The following is a 19,962-nucleotide window of genomic DNA, read 5'->3' on the forward strand; positions in this document are numbered from 1 at the left end:
AGAGTTCTTTTAATTTGCATTTCTCTAATCAACAATGATTTGAAGCATTTTATATGACTATATATAGTTTTAATTTCTTCATCTGAGAACAGTCAGTATGTACCTTTGACCATATATCAATTGTGGAATGATTTATATTCTTATACATTTAACTCAATTCTCTACATACTTGAGAAATGAGGCCTTTGTCAGAAGAACTTGCTATAAAATACTCTCTCCGCCAATTTATTGTTTCCTTTCTAATCCTGGTAGTATTGGTTTTGGTTCTGCAAATCCTTTTTAATGCAATCAAAAGCATCTATATCATTTTTTGTTATGTTCTCTATGTTTTGTTCACTCATAAATTCTTCCTTTATCCCAAGTCTGACAAGTATGCTTTTCCACGTTCCTCTAATTTGTTTAGGGTATTACCCTTGATTTCTAGCCCAAGAATCCATTTTGACTTTATCTTGTGTATGGTGTGAGATGTTGGTTTACACTTAGTTTCTGCCATATTGTTTTCCAATTTTCCCATAAGTTTTTGTCAAATGGTGAATTCTTTCCCCAACAGCTTAGATCTTTGGATTTATTGAACATTAGATTACTATTGTCATTAATTATAGTGCATTGATTTCCTAACTTATTCCATTGATCCACTACTCTATTTATTAACCATTACCAAATTGTTTTGATGATTATCACTGTATATTATAATTTGAAATCTGATATAGATAGGCTTCCTTCCTTTATATATATATATATTTTTTTTTTCATTAACTCACTTGATATTCTTGACTCTTTGTTCTTCCATATGAATTTCACTATTATTTTTCTAGTTCTTGGAAATAATTTTTGGGTAGTTTGTTTGATATGGTATTAAAGAGGTAAACCAATTTAAGTAGGATTGTCATTTTTAATATATTGACTCAGCTTATCCATGAGTAATTGTTATTTTTCTGATTGTTTAGGTCTGACTTTGTGTGAAAAGTATTTTGTAATTGTGTTTATACAGTGGCAAGGTATTTTCTAACCTCCAGCACAAAACACTGATAGAACGAGTCAAGGAAAAGTGCTTTGGACATGGATATTTTCTTACTGAACAGAAAATAGGTAGTTGGTACTTGCCCTTTCCTTTCAAAGCCCAAGGGTTAGCAGCTTTATATATCAAGGCTGTCTTTATTTTGAACCATATGACATTGGCACAAAAGAGAAAGATTACCCTTTGTAGCCTTAACACCTGGGATTCACTTCTCTTCTTTGCTTATATAAATCCTCCAAGGTGTTTCTTTTCCAATATAGAGCAGTTTCATCAGCACTGAATATCTCTTCAGGTTTGTAGCCTTTTTCTTCAATGTTTCTTCAGCATTTTAGGAAATTCTCTAGCTGCCTCTCCCATTACTTTTACATTACTTGGCTAAATCTTTTTTTTTTTTAAAAATTAAACCTTTATCTTCCATCTTAGAATAAATACCATGTATTGGTTCCAAGACAGAAGAGTAGTAAGTGCTAAGCAATGGAAGTTAAGTGACTTGCCCAGGGTCACATAGCTAGGAAGTGTCTGAGGCCAGATTTGTACCTAGTATCTTCTATCTCTAAGTCTGGCTCTCTGTCCACTGATGTTGCCTTCATCTAAACCTTAAAAAAATGTTGAAACCATCCTTTTCTGGCCCAAATATCCATAGGAGTAGACCCTTTACTTCCATTTTCCTTTAGGGAATCATATAAGGATTTAGCCTTTTCTCATATAAATCCAGAGTCTTTGGAATACCTTCTAAAAAAAGAACAAAAACCTCTTACTTTCCATCTTAGAATCAATTCTATGTTTTGGTTCCAAGGCAGAAGAGTGTAAGGGCTAGGCAATCAGGTAAAGTGACTTACCAGGGTCATATAGCTGGTAAGTGTCTGAGACCATATTTGAACCCAAGACCTCCTATCTCTAGACCTGGTTCTCAATCCATTCAGCCACTCAGCTGCCCCAAGGAATGCCTCTTTTGTAATAACAATCCTATACCCAAAAGAATGCTATACTTTTTTATATGAGAGATGCAGATCTTTTGGTTAATGCAATTCCTATGAAGTTAAAAAATAATGAAGGGTGGGGGCAGGTGGGTGGCTCAGTGGCCTGAGAGTCAGAGCCAGAGATGGCAGGTCCTGGGTTCAAATCTGGTCTCAGACACTTCCTAGTTGTGTGACCTTCGGCAAGTCACTTAATCACCATTGCCTAGCCCATACCTCTCTTCTGCCTTAGAACCAATACACAGTATTGATTTATACTTTACAAAGTTTGCAGTTTGTCCCTTGCAGTTGGCATAAGCTGCAGCAAGGATTTCACAGATTTCCTTCTCTTTTTTTCTGGATATGCCTTATGGTTGCTATAATGGCAGCCAACTGCAGCAATTATTTTAGCTGATTGAAGCATACCTAACAATTCTACCTTATCCTTCAAGTTCATCAATTTCCTCTGTTCTTGGGAGCACTTTCCAAACCAGTAGGAACATTATTTTTAGAGCCCATGATTTTAATAGAGTTTACGGTATTTAAATGACATGAGATATGAGAAACTTGTGATGCAAAGATCACTGCAAACATACTTGTAAACATATTTGGCATCCCAAAACTAGTGTACAGAGCCACAGTTCTTTTACTACAAAATTAATTTTTTGGGGAAAAATTGTGAAACCATTCAATTATGGTATTAAATAGTGAAATACATACTGTATGGGTAATATTGTACTTAAAAATATATACATTTGATTCTTTTATGAGTTACTAAACTTTTTAAGCTAGCATACATTTCTAGCTTTTATGCATTGTCTATTGACTTTCACATTCTTTTCTCTAATTTTAACTTTTTTACTGTTTTAAGTATGAAAAATCAATTTTATATATTTATAGAATTAAAAGATCAAATATATTGATATTATGCAATAATATACATATATTTATGCATTTGTGAATTTATGAACTTTTTCTTTGTCAACTACTAGCCTTCACATGTTGGCTGCCCCTTCCACAGAATTCCCCCAAAATTTCCACTTAATTTCTTAGTCCAACCCAGAGTATATCAAAACCTAAATGGGCACAGTTTTTCCTCATATTCCTTTTAGACTTCAGATCAGTATGCTAAGTGAAAATAATCCTCAGGACTATTCAATTAAATCCAAGCTAACCTGGCTCATTTGTTGCCAATGTTGAGCCATGCCTGACTCTTAGTGATCTCATTTGGGATTTTCTTGATAAAGATGCTGGAGTGATTTTCCATTTTCTTTTCTACCTTATTTTATAGATGAGGAAACTGAGGCAAAGAAACTGAGGATAAAGCAACACACTCAGGGTCGCACAGATAGTAAGTCTCTGAAATTAGATTTCAACTCAAGTCCTCCTGACTCAGGGCTTGGCACTCTATCAACTGCCACCTTGCTCATTATCTTGCACAAAGTCGATGCTCAGTAAATATTTGCAAATGAATAAATAATGAATTCTGGGCATATTCTTCCTCTTATATTACTTGACCTGGGGACTCAAATTGCCCATCCTGTTCATATAGATAAAATATGCCTAATGTTATTATTGATTTTGTCAAAACTCATGGTAAGGTAAAATCATACTTACATGTGTAGCTTCATAGCAACAATGCTAAAATAACAGTAATAGTGGAGATTTTCAGACAAGTTTTAGTTTTGCAAAGAGTTTTCAATACATTAGGAACATAGGTTTAAAAATAGAAAGAGCCTGGCAGAGGTTATCTAATCCAAATCCTATTTCAAATGTACACAGACCATATTTGAAATTACTAACTTTAGGAATTCTAAAAGAATTTTAAAAAATGTTTCTTTTGTTAATTTAAAAGAGTCAATTGAGAAAATGGCTTAAAGTGAAGTATTTTCCACGTGGATTCAAGTAGAAGGTATATATATTTTATATATCAGAATACATGACAAATCTTTGGAAAAGACAAGGAGTTGAGGAGAAACTTCTTCCTTGTGAGAATCAGTTAACTGTGATGTTATAAAGAAGCTTAACAAAGAGAATCCAATAAAGAATCTCTATTTAATTGGCAAGAACAGTTTCCTGTGTTTACTGAAGGTAAGATAAAGAAATAAAAAACTAATCTTAAGAAAATTTTTATGATTTTTAAATGACTTTAGTCAGTATCTAAGAGATCTGAATAGTACTAGACTAAATTTCCAGGCAATTGAAGAAGAGTCAACTAATATATTCAGAGTTTGGGATAATTCAAGCACTGGTCATAGCCAAGATATTAAAAAGTTATATATGTCTTCATGTTTATTATTATTGTAATTTATTAATAAATTATATATTCACTAATTTTATATTTATTTAAAGATAAATAAGAATAATTTTCTTTGGGAAAGGGTTCCTCTATCATTAAATAATTGATATTTAATGTAGTGAGGGGATTGATCTATTTAATAAGAAATAAGTTTATTAATGAGAAATAAATTATTACATACCCTTAAATTGCTATAGAGTTCAGGAGGATAAAATTAATTAAATACATAGTAAATAAGCAAGTGATAGGCTAAGGAAGAGTAACATATACATGACTGTCATCCAAATATGGGTAGTCAGTCTATTTCAACCTGCTACAAAGATGAAGAAATGGAACCCAAAAGATTTGAAATGACTTTCCATGGATCATATACAAAATAAATGGCAGAGGCATGATTTGAATCAGATCCTCTAGATCCTATATCTAGTATTCTTTCTAATGCATTAGCATTCTTTCCTTTGATCCTCATACCAGTCCTATGAGGTAGGTGGCCTGTTATTATTATCCTCATTTTACAATAAAGATCTTGTCACTTAGAGATATTAAAGAGCTTACCCATAGTCACATAGCTAATAATTAATATGTCAATTAGCAATTGACTGGAGTTTCATGGCATAGCAGAGTTTGGTTATGATATATTAATGTGGCTGCAAGAAGATGCTGAATAGGACAGTGATTCATGGGAGTATACCTTTATTGTAGATTAGTTATATTGTAGGTTACATGAAAGGACCTTAGAGGTTTTTTAATCCTCGAAGGTAATGATTTATCTCAGGTCATGAAGGTAGTAAGTAATAGAACTGGGATCTGAACCAAGATTATTTGATTCTATATCAATTCAGCTACTTTCTGTACCATATTGTACATATAATTTAAAAATAACTGAATGGCTAGTATCAGTTTTTGTAACGTAGTTATTGGTGGTTTAAAAAAAACAACCACTGATTTTGTAGTAATAGAAGAATTGAGAATTGATCCAATCATCCATCCATTCAATAGAAATGCATTATTGTACAAAAATACTATTATATTATATTACATATAAATGTAGTACACTTATTCTATATGCAAGGCAATATGGAGGTTGTAAAAAGACCTCCACATGTTATGGATGGATCCTTCATGGAGGACCTATGGAAGAACATAGACAAGAATGGCACAGGATTGAGGGGGAATGGATTTACATGCCATATGTGGCTTAACTACAAGGTTTACAATCTGTGTTGGGAATGGAGATAAAATTACTGAACGACTAAAGACCCAAGTACTCTAGGGATTGTGAAAAGTGAAGGTCTCTATCCTCATGGAGCTTACAACAAATTTCATTCCTACTGGGTCATTACCATTGTTTTGATGATATAATAGGAGATGATATGGAAAGTATGTTCTTCTTAGCAGTACCAGATCTTAAACTGTACTATAAAGCAGTGGTCATCAAAACAATATGGTACTGGCCAAGGGACAGAAGGGAAGATCAGTGGAATAGACTTAGGGTAAGTGACCTAAGCAAGACACTTTATGATAAACCCAAAGAACCCAGCTTTTGGGACAAAAATCCGCTATTTGACAAAAACTGCTGGGAAAATTGTAAAACAGTATGGGAGAGACTGGGTCTAGATAAACATCTCACACTCTAAACCAAGATGAATTCAGAATGGGTGAAGGACTTGAATATAAGGAAGGAAACTATAAATAAATTAGATGAACACAGAATAATATTCTTGTCAGATCTTCGGGAAAGGAATAATTTTACAAACAAGCAAGAGTTAGAAAAAATTACAAAATGTAAAATAAATAATTTTGATTACATTAAATTAAAAAGGTTTTGTACAAACAAAACCAATGCAACCAAAATTAGAAGGAAAACAACAAATTGGGAAAAAATCTTTATAACCAAAAACTCTGACACATGTAATTACTCAAATATATAAGGAGTTAAACCAATTGCACAAAAAATCAAGCCATTCCCCAGTTGACAAATTGGCAAGGGACATGAATAGGCAATTTTCAGATTAAGAAATCAAAACTATCAATAAGCACATGAAAAAGTGTTCTAAATCTCTTATAATTAGAGAAATGCAAATAAAAACAACTCTGAGGTACCACCTCACGCCTAGCAAAGTGGCTAAAATGACAGCAAAGGAAAGTAATAAACATTGGAGGGGATGTGGCAAAATTGGGACTTTAATGCATTGCTGGTGGAGTTGTGAATTGATCCAACTATTCTGGATGGCCTAAAGGGCTTTAAAAGATTGTCTACCTTTTGACCCAGGCATACCATTGCTGGATTTGTACCCCAAAGAGATAAAAGGGAAAATATTTGTACAAAAATATTTATAGCTGAGCTCTTAGTGGTGGCAAAAAATTGAAAAATGAGGGAATGCCCTTCCATTGAAGAACAGCTGAACAAATTGTGGTATCTGTTGGTGATGGAATACTATTGTGCTCAAAGGAATAATGAACTGGAGGAATTCCATGTGAACTGGAATGACCTCCATGAATTGATGCAGATTGAAAGGAGAAGAACCAGGAGAACATTGTACACAGAGATGGATACACTGTGGCACAATCCAATGTAATGGACTTCTCTACTAGCAGCAATGCAATGATCCAGGACGACTCAGAGGAGCTTATGAGAAAGAACGCTATCCACATTCAGAGGAAGAACTCTGGGAGTTGAAACACAGAAGAAAAACAACTGCTTTATCACATGGGTGGATGGGGAAATGATTGGGAATATTGACTTTAAATGATCACCCTAGTGCAAATATCAATAGTATAGAAATAGATCTTGATCAATGGCACATGTAAAACCCAGTGGAATTGCACACCAGCTATGGGAAGGGGTTGGGGGGAGGGGAGGGAAAGAACATGAATCTTGTAAGCATGGAAAAATATTCTAAATTTATTAATTAAATAAAATTTTCAAAGATAAAATAAAGAAAGTATGTTTTTCAAGAGAGAGATTTTGCCTTCTGAATGTTTGCAATATAAAATCTACAAGAGTCACATGTCAGTCTGGTTCCAAATGTGCTCCAGAAATACATTATTACGAAGAAGCCTACTCATGCCTTATCATGGTTAGCAGATTTTCACCATCAGGTTTATACCCCATGAGGAAACCAAAAAGAAAAATGATACAATATCTGATTACCTTATAATAAATTCTGGCCGCCAATCCTCGTTGAAGGACTCTTTCCCGAAAACTCACTGCTTTCAATAGGAAGGTCAGATTACCAATAGCATCCATGTTAAATGCCAAAAAACTGAAGGAAAAAATACAATAATCAAATGTTATCCATTGTATTGAATAAACAAATTTTGTGAGTACTAGAAAGATTTGATCAATGTTCCAATGTGAGGACTTTCTCTAGTAGAAATTAGAACCCATTTCTAATCTGGTAAAGTAAGACCCACAGAGGTGTTGGAGGCACAAAGAGCCCAAGGAATTTGCCTAGGGGGATGCAGAGCTACTTAGTGTCAGATGGGGGGGTATGAATACGGGTTTTCCTTATTGTAAGCTCAGCACTTTATCCATTATGCCATTTTGTTGTTTGGTCATTTCTGTTGTATCTAATTCTTTGTGATCCTATTTGAGGTTTTTATGGCAAAGAAGCTGGGGTGGTTTGCCATTTCCTCTTCTAGGTCATTTTACAGATGAGGAGACTGAGGCAAACAGGGTTATATGACTTGCCTATAGTCACATAGCTAGTAAGTTTCTGAGGCCAGATTTGAACTCAGGAAGAAAAGTCTTCCTGACTTCCAGGCCCAGCACTACTTCCACTGTACCACCTAGCTGTCCTCTACTCCCCCCTTTATGTCATACTGCTTCTATAAAATAGAATAAAATTTTTTTTCACTAGAAAAAAAATCATTTTAAATTGAAACAAAATTATCATAGGTAAGAAATAGCAGAAAAAGATTTATCAACTGTAAAGTCAGACACTAAAACACATGGACTGGATTTTCTAAGACACTCTATACCATTGGGTGAGTTAAGTTCACAATCTTTCCTGGAGACAGAAGAAATAGATTTGATGTTCTCTCGAGATCCCATGCTGTCTAGTTAAAAGTTCCCTGTTTTTCCTCCTGACAGTACAATAGGGCGCGATAACTGAGTGGCTACTTGGATTTAGGGGACTGTGGATTGGGACTTTATAGACTCAATATACTCAGTGTACACTACTGTCTTTTATACTTATAGACTTCTTCCTGCTGGAAGACTCAATACATTTTAGAATGTGAGAACTACAAGAACATAGAGAATACCTAATCCAAACCACCTTGTTTAACAGAGGATGGAACCCAAGATCACACAGTGAATTTGGCATGCTCAGGCCTAGAATCCAGGTTTCTTATACCCTGACTTCAGTGTGGCTAGAGATAAGATTCAATTCAAATATGAAGAGACTTGATATCCCGGATAGCACCTATGTCCAAAGCCAGAGATGTGGTTTATGTTATTAGAAATCACTAAGGGCAGATTTGAGGCTAATATGAACTCAGGAGCTCCTATGGGTCCTGGTTGCAGCTAGAGAATGGTCAGAATGGCTCTCTGCTAAGTTCAGTGTATATAAGCTACTTGCTGGAATGATGGTAGGGTTGAAGTTGGAGGTAAAATTAGAGCAGCTTTTCTGTTAGCCATTCAAGAAGGAGCGTGGGCACAGGTTCTGTATCTCCCACCCATGTCGTAAGTTTTGTAGCATCCATGATCCTGAGAGGGGTCAAAGATGCCTCACAGAATTCCATAGTGCCACTATGGATGCTACAATAAGAATGATTTTTCCCAGTGTATTTACTTTTTTTTTGCCAATTGACTAACTTTTGTCATCATAAAGATATAGATATAGACATACAGATATATTATACAGATATAGATCAAGAATAATATTAGAGTTAGCTTTATTTATAGGTAGAACAAGTGGCTGCCTTTTGAGTATCATTTCAGGGGTACCAGGAAAGGCTTCCTATTCCATGCAAACGCATACACCCTTGTCTTTTCTTCACTGGTGCATGAAATCTCTTTAAAGGGGGAAAATGACTTCATTCTGATGGGAGAGAGAAAGTTTAAAAGGTGAATGATAGTAGAAGAGATTACACCTGGTTTTAAAGTCACAGAAAATTAAGTATAGTTAGTAGTCTAACTTTTCCTGAGAGCAGGCTTCTGAAGAAGGAAAAAAAAGCAGGTAGATACCTGAAGGTGGATAGAAACATAGAAGGGAGAAAGGGAGAGGCTGGAGACACAAAGATAATCTAACTCCTTTCAATTTTAGGGTAGCTAGTAGGTGCAGTGGATAGAGTACCTTCTCTGGAGTTAGGAAGTCTCATCTTCCAGAGTTCAAATCTAGCCTCAGGCACTCACTAATTGTATGACCCTGGGCAAGTCACTTAACCCTGTTTGCCTCAGTTTCATCATCTGTCAAATGAGCTGGAGAAGGAAATGGCAAACTAGTTCAATATCTTGGCCAAGAAATCCTCAAATGGGGTCAAGAGGAGTCAGACACATCTAAAAAATGATTGACAAAAACTTTCAATTTTGCCCTTGGCTATCTCTGAACAGAAAATTAGCTACTCATGGGCAAATGGGGAATTATATGAATGCAGATAACTAAATTCTAGAGACATTGGAGCAGCTACCATATGTCAGTCACTGCACTAGAAAGAGGGAGCAAAACACACTTATGAAGAATACACGGTGCCTACCCATAATAATAAGGATGGGAACACCATTTTTAGAGCACATCCAAATTGTCTCTCCCCACAACCCCCTTGTGAGAAAAGTACCACAAACAGAGCTCCTGAGGGAAGGAACTGTCTTTCTCTTTTGACTTTGTATCCTAAGAGCCTAGTACAGCGTCTTTAGAATAGCAAATATGTGATAAATTCAGATTTAATCAAATTGAATTATCCTCACTTTTCAAATGAGGAATATGAAGCTCTAAGAGTTTAAATGACTTGCCTATAGTCACAGAGCTAATAAGTGTATGGAGTGAGACTTGACTGATTTCTCTTGACCTCAAGTCTAACACTGAGCTGTATAAGGATGATATTAGAAAATAAGTATTGTTTTATTAGTTTAAAGATAAGAAGTAGAGAAGCTGGCTTGAGGAAGCATCGGAGTTTCAAATAGAGATGAGAGAGAGTGTTAATTTCAAGTGGTGGCAATTATAACCATCATTTCTATGACCGTTTCACGCTCTGGGTGTGGCATTCCAGGAGGCAACTTCTGGGCAGTCGAAAGAGCCACATGTAGTTTTCTTTCTCTCTCAGGGCTAGAGAAGGTAACATCTTTGCCTCTTTCTGTCTCTGTCTGAGTGAAAAACTTGAAGGAGCAGAGTGTTTTCTTTTCCAATTTGGGAAACACTATTCATTTATCTGTTACTGTCTATAGATTGGTTAAACTCTGAAAAGACCAAACAAAACCTGGTCTTTGGTTTGGACTCTGAGTCTGTTAAAGCTCAGAGACCCAACTGGATTCTTGTGGAAACTCAACCAGCTAGCCTTAGTTATCTCTATAACTTAAAGGCAAAGTTAAGAGTCAGAGTGGTTAGGTTTACTTAGAATAGTATAAATTGGGTTAGTTAGATCAGGGAGGATTAGCGTAGCCTGCGAACTACAGGAGAAGCAGTTCCTTGCGGGACCAGAGAGTTTATTTGGGTGGAGTTAGAATATCTTAGAATTAGAAATCCTTTCCCTTTTATATATATTTTAAATAAAGAGTTTATTTTCTATAAGAAGAATCTCTTTAGCATTCCTTCTGTCTGGCCCTGAAGGGAAGTTCATCTTTGAACTTTACTTCACTTACTACTGAAGATACTTTGATAACATCTATCAAAAGTATCAGGAATCAATTTTCAACCTTTATTTCCATTGGTCTTTGTCCTTATTTGGGTACTTGCCTATTTTATTTTTACAGCTGGAGGCTGACCCATTCACAAATAATGATAATGCACAGATTGAATCAGGGTATTCAAGTCATCTAAGCAAAAGTACTGTATGAGTTCTGAGCAAAGAAGAATGCCAGTAGAGAACCAGTGGCAGTGTATGTTGAAACTTGCCAGCCCATGGTGGGAATCTTCCTATTAGCCCCTTGAGGGTAACTTCCTGGAAAGATTAAAATCCCAGATGCTCTGCCTATCTCCAGCAATAACCATCCTGAAACTAGGCATTTAGCCAGAGGACATATGACATGAAATAAAATAAAAACAAGTACAAGTGAAATTTCTTGGCATATCGTGAATCATCATAATATTTATATAATGCTTACAATGTGCCAGGCACTGTGCTAAGTTCTTTATAATTATTATTTCATTTGAACCTTGCAACACCCCTAGGATATAGGTGATGATATTATCTTCATCTTACATGTAAGGAAAAAGAAGCAGACAGAGGTTCAGTGACTTCCCCAGGGTCATAAGGCCACTAAATGTCTGAGGCTTGATTTGAACTCAGGTCTTTCTGACTCCCAGTCTGGCACACTTTATCCACTGTACCATCTATGGAAATGCTAAAATATCAAAATATTAATATATGAGATATTCTTAAAATATAAAACAGCAAGACACTGGCCAGTTAAGATCCAATTCTAGGAGCATGTGCAAACATGGATGCTTGGAAAGTCTTATTCAAGGATGGGTAAAAGGAAAAGCCCTACTTCCCTATTTAGCATTCTGAACTCAAAGATCTCTCAGTCAATCAAGAATCATATATCCAACCTGGGCCTCAATAAAACTTCTCCAGGCTTAGGAAAAAGAGAGCTTAATATAAAATACTCCATTAGGGTATACAAAAGGAAGAATTGTTTTAAAAAATACTAACCAGGATAAGGATGAATAGGCTAGAACCAAAATATTTACTACTTCAGTATTGCTGTTAGTATGCCAAGTCTATTTTGAAAAAATTAGCCAGTAAGAAATCTACTCTTTTTCCTCCAACCCCACCCCCAGATATCTATGTTGGTAGTTGTTTAGTCATTTCAGTTGTATCTGACTCTTCACGACCCCATTGGGGTTTTATTTGGCAAAGATAATGGATTGGTTTTTTGCTTCCTTCTCCGGCTCATTTGATAGTGAGGAAACTGAGGTAAACAGAGTTACATAGTTTTCCCAGGTCACCCAGCTAGTAAGTGTCTGACCAGATTTGTACTCAGGAAGACTCATCTTCCTGACTCCAAGCCCTGCACTCTGTCCACTGTGTCATCTACTTGCCCAAGTATCTATGTACCTTGAAAGAGCATGTGTACAGTTTCTCCTCCCTCTTCTCTCCAATTTAGATGAGTCTGGGGATGATGGAATAAAAGAAGTGATTCAAAAGAAGGGGCAAACAGAAGAAAAGAGAGAGTAAGGAAACTTATAGTTTCAGCCTGCTCCAGAGAAAAGAAGAACAAGCTGATTTAGAAGGCAGTGGGTTCTCTTTATGAGAGGAATTCAAGCAAAGGGTGGAGGGATGACCATTTGCTGTGTATGACTTGGATCCAATATTTTGGAATTGGAGAGGTATGAGTGGTACTAAATAACTTCCAAAATACCAATTCTATGATTCTGTGATCCAAGGACTCTCTAGAAATTTAGCAACCTTATCTTAGAAACTAGCAGAGTGTACTGCAAAATATAATAAGGTAAAAAAAGAAAGAAAGAGGTGACTACTCCCACCATGACCATCTCTCCTACTTCCAAAATCAGAGCACCATGGGATCAGGCAAGCAGCTCCTTCATCTCAGCAAGAACATAACTGCCTGGGAATTACATACATCTCTGTGCTCAGTCAAGGATTATTGTTTTGAAGTAGTTGTGTTATCAGCCATGAAAAGGATATTACAATTATTTAGCTTTTAATCATTTATATGACTATAATTTGATAAGTTGTAACTGTTAATAATAGGTGATAGTCCCCATTATTAGTTGATTGAATAACTGTGTATACCTGAAAGTGATCAATGATTATAGAATCAAAGTAGATTATTAATCAGATAAAATCATGTTATTCCTAGACTATAATTTAGTTTTCATATTCTTTTTCTGAGAGGGATTGGAACTCTTGAAGTCAGTCCATAAAAGGCAGAGACATCCCACCAGTTGTCTTGCCTTAGATGTCTCTACTTTCCATCTAGGGCAAGAATATGTAACAGAATAACTATTCTCTTCAAAAAAAAACTGGTGTAAGAGTGGTTTAGTTATGGATACTTATTAAAGAGCATAAGACCAGCTCTTTCTGGGGTTTTATGATGTATTATATTATGTCATTGACCTTTGTAGGCATCAAAAGAGACAGGAGAAGCATCTCAGGGGCAAGAAAGTTTTCATGTCATACTCTTACTCTGCCTATAAATATCTGTCAGCTGTAATGCTCAATGGCTCAGAATCTACTGGCAATGTCTGCAGACCCTTAGACTCTACATCTTGTGAGCATACTGCTGTCAATGTACTTGGATTTAGATACTCTCTTATGATCATAATAAAGTCAATTTACTTAAATGATTTGCTCCGTCTTTCTTTTTTGACAGTCAATCAGCATTTATTAAAGCCCTTACTATATGCCAGGTACTATAATAAATGCTAGGCATACAAAGAAGGGCAAAAGTTCCTACTCTCAAAGATCTCACAACCTAATGGGAGAGACAACATGCAAACTAGATGGTTCAGTAGATAGAACCCTGGGGCTTGGAGTCAGGAAAGCCTGAGTTCAAATCCAGCTTCAGACACTAGTTGTGTGACCCTGGACAAATTACTGAACCTCAGTGTGCTTCAGTTTCCGCATCTGTAAAATGGGAATCATACTAACACTTTCCTTCTAGAGTTATTGTGAAGATAATATAATATTTGTAAAACATTTTGCAAATATTTAAATTATATAAATGCTAGCTATTATTCTTAACATTAGTTTCATTGCTATTATATTGTATCTTTAAGTAAAATTTAATGTATTATTGGGAACTGTGTAACTACAAGTATAGAATCATCCTTAGTTTACTTGGTCTTCGTGTAGGGGGAGAAGGGAATGGGTTCACCATGAATAAGTTATCTCAGGTTTTCTCAGTCCTTTGAAGCTACAAAGAGAGTAATAAAATTCCCTAAAACGTACTTGAACCCTCCATGAGATGAGAGGGTAACACAAAGCCTATATCAGGAATATAGACTGGTTATATGGGTAAGTCTTTGTCAGCCCCACTCCCACAATGAATAAGCCTTTCCTAGACAGAAATCTGACAATCCTGTTCTACAGAAGACAAATTAAAAGAAAGAATATTTGGGATCGAGTTTGGAAGCAGATTTTGCCCAGAGGATAGATAGAATTAATTCAGTCAGGAAAGAAAAGCTGGAATTAATTTAGTTCAAATTTTACATCAAATCCAGGAGACACCTCAGTAGTTGCACTGGTAAAAACTGAATATCCACAGCATTTTACTCAAACATACATATAAGGAGAACTAACCTCATCCCCCTCAGGGCTGAGCTGGAACTGTTCCGTCTGACTCACTTGAAACAGCTGTGAAATCTGACCAATTTAGACAAACCAGCTGCTCTGCTGCTACTCAGGCTACAGCTACCTTACCAAGACTGCTGTATCCATTTACTTCTTCTCCCTTCCCCCTCTATTCTCAATTGCTTAACAATCCTAAAGACTGGTTGGTTACCTCAGGTCACTAGGGAATATGGTAGCTCTCCCTCCCCCAGCCTTCCTTCCTCCCCTCTATTGGATCTCTTCAGGGGTCCTCCTGATGCCCCAATTGTTTTGTGTCATTTTCCTTGCTGCCTTTTGGGACCCTAACAGTTATTGTTGAGCTGGGTCTTGGCAGATCTCTCCATTGCCCATGCCTCCTCCTAAGGATGACACAGACACTTTCACCAAAGGTCTCTGGACTTATTAGATATCAATAATACTCTCCAAAGCCTCTCTGGATATTCATTCATTTATGCATGCATTCAAATTTTCTCAGATTCTGCACCATTCTTGACTCTAGTTGGCAATGTAACCATCTCTGAAACCAATTATAGGTGTTCATGTGGGCTATGTTGTCATAATACTCATACACCAATTCTCAAAGTATTTTCTCAGAGCAGGGGCAGCAGGAAAGATAGAACTTGAGCCATCAGCAAAAGTATAACTAGTATAGAACATAGCATAGTATAGGACCCATTGGTCTTGCCTTCAGCATGAATATCAAGGGCCTATGTGTCATCTCCAAAGGGATATCATTCCTCTCCATAGTGTAAGGATGAGATTTGTGCAAGGGGGATGGGACCAAAGGAGCCAGAGAAGGCAGTTGCTGACAGTTGATACCAGAGAGGATTCTAGGAATTTCTCCAAGGAGGAGAAGGAGGAGAGGTCTTCAGGAGGAGGACTGAGAGAAAGGAGGTGGGCATCCCAGCTCAGATCCAGTCCTGAGGGCTTCCTGAGGATCTTACTTTTAGAAATTAAAACCCTGATTACTTGATCAAAGCTCTTCCATCGCATCTCACCCATCAAGACTTCAACCATTGAGACAGCTAAGTTTTTGGACTCCATTTTGGGAGTAATTCTCTTAGTCTCCTTCACTCATTACCCAATCTTGCTGAGAGACCCCTTTCAGTCAAAACTTACAATTATAGAAAAGGATAGAAACAGAAAAATAGAAATAGAAATAGAAGAAGAGGTGAGGGGAGAAGCTTAGGAATGGGAATCACTAAGTTTTCCACCTAAGTGATGGACCCCATAGGAATAGTGAAGAAGGCATGCCCAAATCCCTCTGCCCTTCACCCCTTTTCCCAATCCCTGATTTGTGAATAATAAAAAGCCATTCAACAGTCAAATAGTGTTCCAGAGTGCCTGAGAGACAAAGAGGGAGAGAGGAACCACACCTTGGTCTGGCTACCTCCATCTTAAAGCCAGACCACCTGCTGTGAAATTAACTGATTGGGGTGAGGTTTGTGTGAACTTTGTCCTTATTCAGGATTGGATTGGGGTACCACATACCTCCTCTTATAAGGAAGCCTTGCCCCCAGCTCCTGTGGGGCAGCAGGACCATCCAGGTCACCCAGTTTTGGGGTGACACCCCCTTAAAGTCTCCCAGTGTATATTTGGCCTCAGGGGAGTGCTGGAAGAGAGACTCATCTCATAGACTTTCTCTATCTCCCTTCTATCAAATATTGGTTACTGGCTCTCTTTATTATTACAATAGCAACAACTATTTCCTCAGTTGCCTCATGTTCCTCTGCTGGCCTATGGCACACCACTCTCAGGGTCCCATCATTGTGGTACCCTCTTCTAGATTGCCTTGCTTCTCTCCCCAAACCACATGAAGATCAAGGACTTCACTATTTGGGAAAGTAGCCACCTTCTCTATTAAGGGAACTGCAACTGTGGTCAGACTGCTTTATATGTCATTGGTGCCTCCCACCAACAGTTTTTCTCAGAAGGCAAAAAAGATTTCCAGGTATAGCTCCATGCGTCAGATGCCTTCTCCACCTTCCCCTCTTCTCCCAGGCCTGGATGTTCAAAACTAACATAATGAAATTCCTATAAAAAGACAAGCATAAAAGGAGAAAATAATAATAAGACTTAGAGAGCCTGGGGGTGAAAGATTAGACCTTAGACATAGTTTGTACTTCCCTTGCCCTTTTGTCACTGATTTTCAGTTGTTCAGTTGTGCCTGACTCTACATGACTTTGTGGACTTTTGTCTATAGGGCTTTCTTGGCAAAGATAACGAGTGGTTTTCTGTTTCCTTCTCCAATGTGCCTCCACTTTACAGATGAGAAACTGAGGCAAATAGGGATTAAGTGGCAGCTCGTAAGAGTCAGAAGCCAGAATTAAATTCATTTCTTCCTGATGCCAATCCTGATGCTCTGTTCACTCTGTTCAACTAACTCCCTTGCTCATAGCAAGTTCTTAATAAGCATTTGCTGAGAAATTGATTATCAAAGCCAAAGAGGGTACTCAGTGAAAATGGTTCTTGCAATGGTTTATGTATTCCTTCAATTAAAGGAAGAAGGAAACAGAAATGTGCTAATGAAGATGACAGTGATTTCATGAATTTATGTGGGATTCTAAGGACTACAGAGATCTTTTCATATATCATCTCATATTTTGTGTCTACTCATTAAAAGATAGTGGGATGGCTTTAGACTTTCTCTGAAAAGGACCAGTTTTTCTTCTCACACACTGGGAAACTGAAATATTGGTTCATATACAGACATCAGTAGTTTTAACCTGAGTTTTATCCCGCTTTGAAATTTTCATTTCCTCCCATCATCAGGAGTCAAGAATTTCCAAGGAGTCAAGAAGGGAAAGCCTTCTATAACCATTTCTATCATGATATCTTTTCTACCCTTCTTGCCATGTAGTCTAGTTTTCCTATATATTTCTAATGATAATATACATGAAATATGTTTAATTAATATCCACATCATAGCCTCTGGATCCCATCTTTACAATGCACCAATGATTAGTATTCTTAGGTACAGGTGATAAAAAACAATCTAGAAACAATAGGCAAATTCTAACAACTTGAGGTCCATTGATACTCCATAAACCAAGGGAGATAGTACAATACAAAAGAAAGAGTGTTAAATTGGGAGTCAAGGCTCCTGGGTTCTAGTACCAGATCTGCCACTTTGTGACGTGGGGCTAATCACATAATTAAATTCAATAAACATTTTTAGAGTACCTACTATGTATAATGCAATGAGCCTGGTGATAGGTATAAAAAAATTACAACACAAACTTCTCTTGAGGCAGTTACAGTCTAATAGAGGAAAACACAAATATTCAAAAAATAAAATACAAGAGAAAAGTAATAGAGTAGGCCTGGGGAAAGTATTATGGGAAATTTGAGGAGCATAAGAAAAATTTAAATTATAGCAGAGAAAAGGAGCAAAGGTTTCATAGAATTTAAACTGAACTTTGAATGAAGATATTTGAACAGATGACACTGGTGATGATTTTTGATAGCAAAAGGCATGAAGAAGGGCTCAGAGATGAAGGACAATGAAATAGACCAAAGGTTCTATGAAGTGGATTTAGTACTATTTGAATTATCACACCCAAATAGTTAATCATGACTACTATTATGTTATTTGCTCAGTTAGCAAATGAAGATGCCAAACCAGGTTACAGAATTATAGAATCAGAATTTTGGAACAGATTTATGGAGGCCATCTAGTACGATGCATATGTGAACAAGAATTTTCACCACGAAAATAAAATCCAAATGGTTATAAATGAAGGCTTTGAGTAAGGGCAAATCAAAAAAATCTTAGTAGCTCTAATTGTTATAATTTTATTTATTTATTTTGTAGTTGTGACATTTGTTCTGAATCTACTTCTGTATAATTTCTACCAACTTCTCTCAGTTCTACATTTTAAGCTCAAGTAGAACTATCTATTCTGAATACAGCGATTATATATTCTCTAAATGTTTTCTTCTCCAGGACAAAAATCCCTGGTTCCTTTAATCTTCATATGGCACAAGCTCAAGGCCTTTCATCATCTTGGTGGCTTTGTGGAATTTTATTGCTTTGTAAAATCACACACACACAAACAATTAAACAAAAAAATATCTGCTTGATGTGTGAAAAAATTACAAAGTCAGCTATTTATATACCCTCAGATAATGGAGTATTTAGGGAAAAGATTAAAATCAATACCAAATTGAGGGAAAGGATGAAAATGAGAAAATGAGAAAAAGGAAAAAAGGAGAAAAAGGAGGAAATGAGAAAATGAAAAAAGAAAATGAGAAAAATGAGAAAAAGTTGTTGAAAAGTGGGAAATGGATACAAGCAAAAACACTTAACATCATCACCATTTTTAGTGAAATTCAGCTGATAGACAATTGCTACAATGAGGGGTTCAAAAAAGAAGGATAGAATTACGAGAAAAATTATCTCACAAAATAGCAAAAAGGCAATGGATGAATGAAACATTTATCAATAAGCAATGTAGGGGATAACTTTCAACTAAAATGGTTTATCTTGTAAAATATTACAGATATAAATGGAAAGAGAAGAACTAATAAGAAATTAAACTTATTTATCATCATTTCTATGTGATAGTGCAACTAAATTTGGAGACTGATACCTGATGTTATATGTGTGGGTAGGTATATGTACCTCATTTCCTCAAAGTAAAGTAGAAATAAGACTCAAGTAAATAAATCAGAAAGAGTAGCTGGTCCTGACCAAAAAAATACTCAGATGCTAATTTAATCATCTTCATAAATCCTTTATGAGAATGGTCTGAGAACATCAAGAATATAAACAATGGATATGAAAAGAAAATAGGTAGGCTTTCACAGACAGTAGAAAACAATTTCATTAGCACAAAACTGACAGCGTAGTAGCATATCAAAGATCCTTCTATGTTTATTATTTGTTTTTTAAATTATTTCCTTCCTTCTTTCTTCCTTTTCCTTCCTTCCTTCCTTTTTTCTTTCTTTCTTTCTTCCTTTCTTTCTTTCTTTTGTAGGTATAAGTAATCTACAGCATATGGCTAATGGTAACATACATATGAAATGGTGAAAAAGACTTAGTCAAAAACTGGCAAGTCTCAGGAAGTATGTAGACTAGTCATATACTGTAACAAGAATGGAAAATAAAGAATGGATAGAATGATGAACATCCCACTGGCATCCTCAAAAAGTTCAAAAGCCTAATCCTCCAATGTGCTGAATAAATTTTTGTTGTAGGATTTTACTATATACATATAGCCACTATA

General features: G+C 36.2%; 1 protein-coding gene across 1 annotated transcript in view; it reads right to left on the reverse strand.

Annotated features, from left to right (window-relative positions):
* The window catches only part of ACOXL (acyl-CoA oxidase like), a 511,038-nt gene that overhangs the window by 168,689 nt on the left and 322,387 nt on the right, over window positions 1-19,962 (reverse strand). Inside the window, exon 13 of the mRNA XM_044659510.1 lies at window positions 7,428-7,539. Coding sequence (XP_044515445.1) covers window positions 7,428-7,539 — 112 coding nt within the window. The remainder of the gene's footprint in view (window positions 1-7,427; window positions 7,540-19,962) is intronic.

Source organism: Gracilinanus agilis, chromosome 2 (assembly GCF_016433145.1).
Source record: "Gracilinanus agilis isolate LMUSP501 chromosome 2, AgileGrace, whole genome shotgun sequence".
NCBI lineage: Eukaryota > Metazoa > Chordata > Mammalia > Didelphimorphia > Didelphidae > Gracilinanus > Gracilinanus agilis.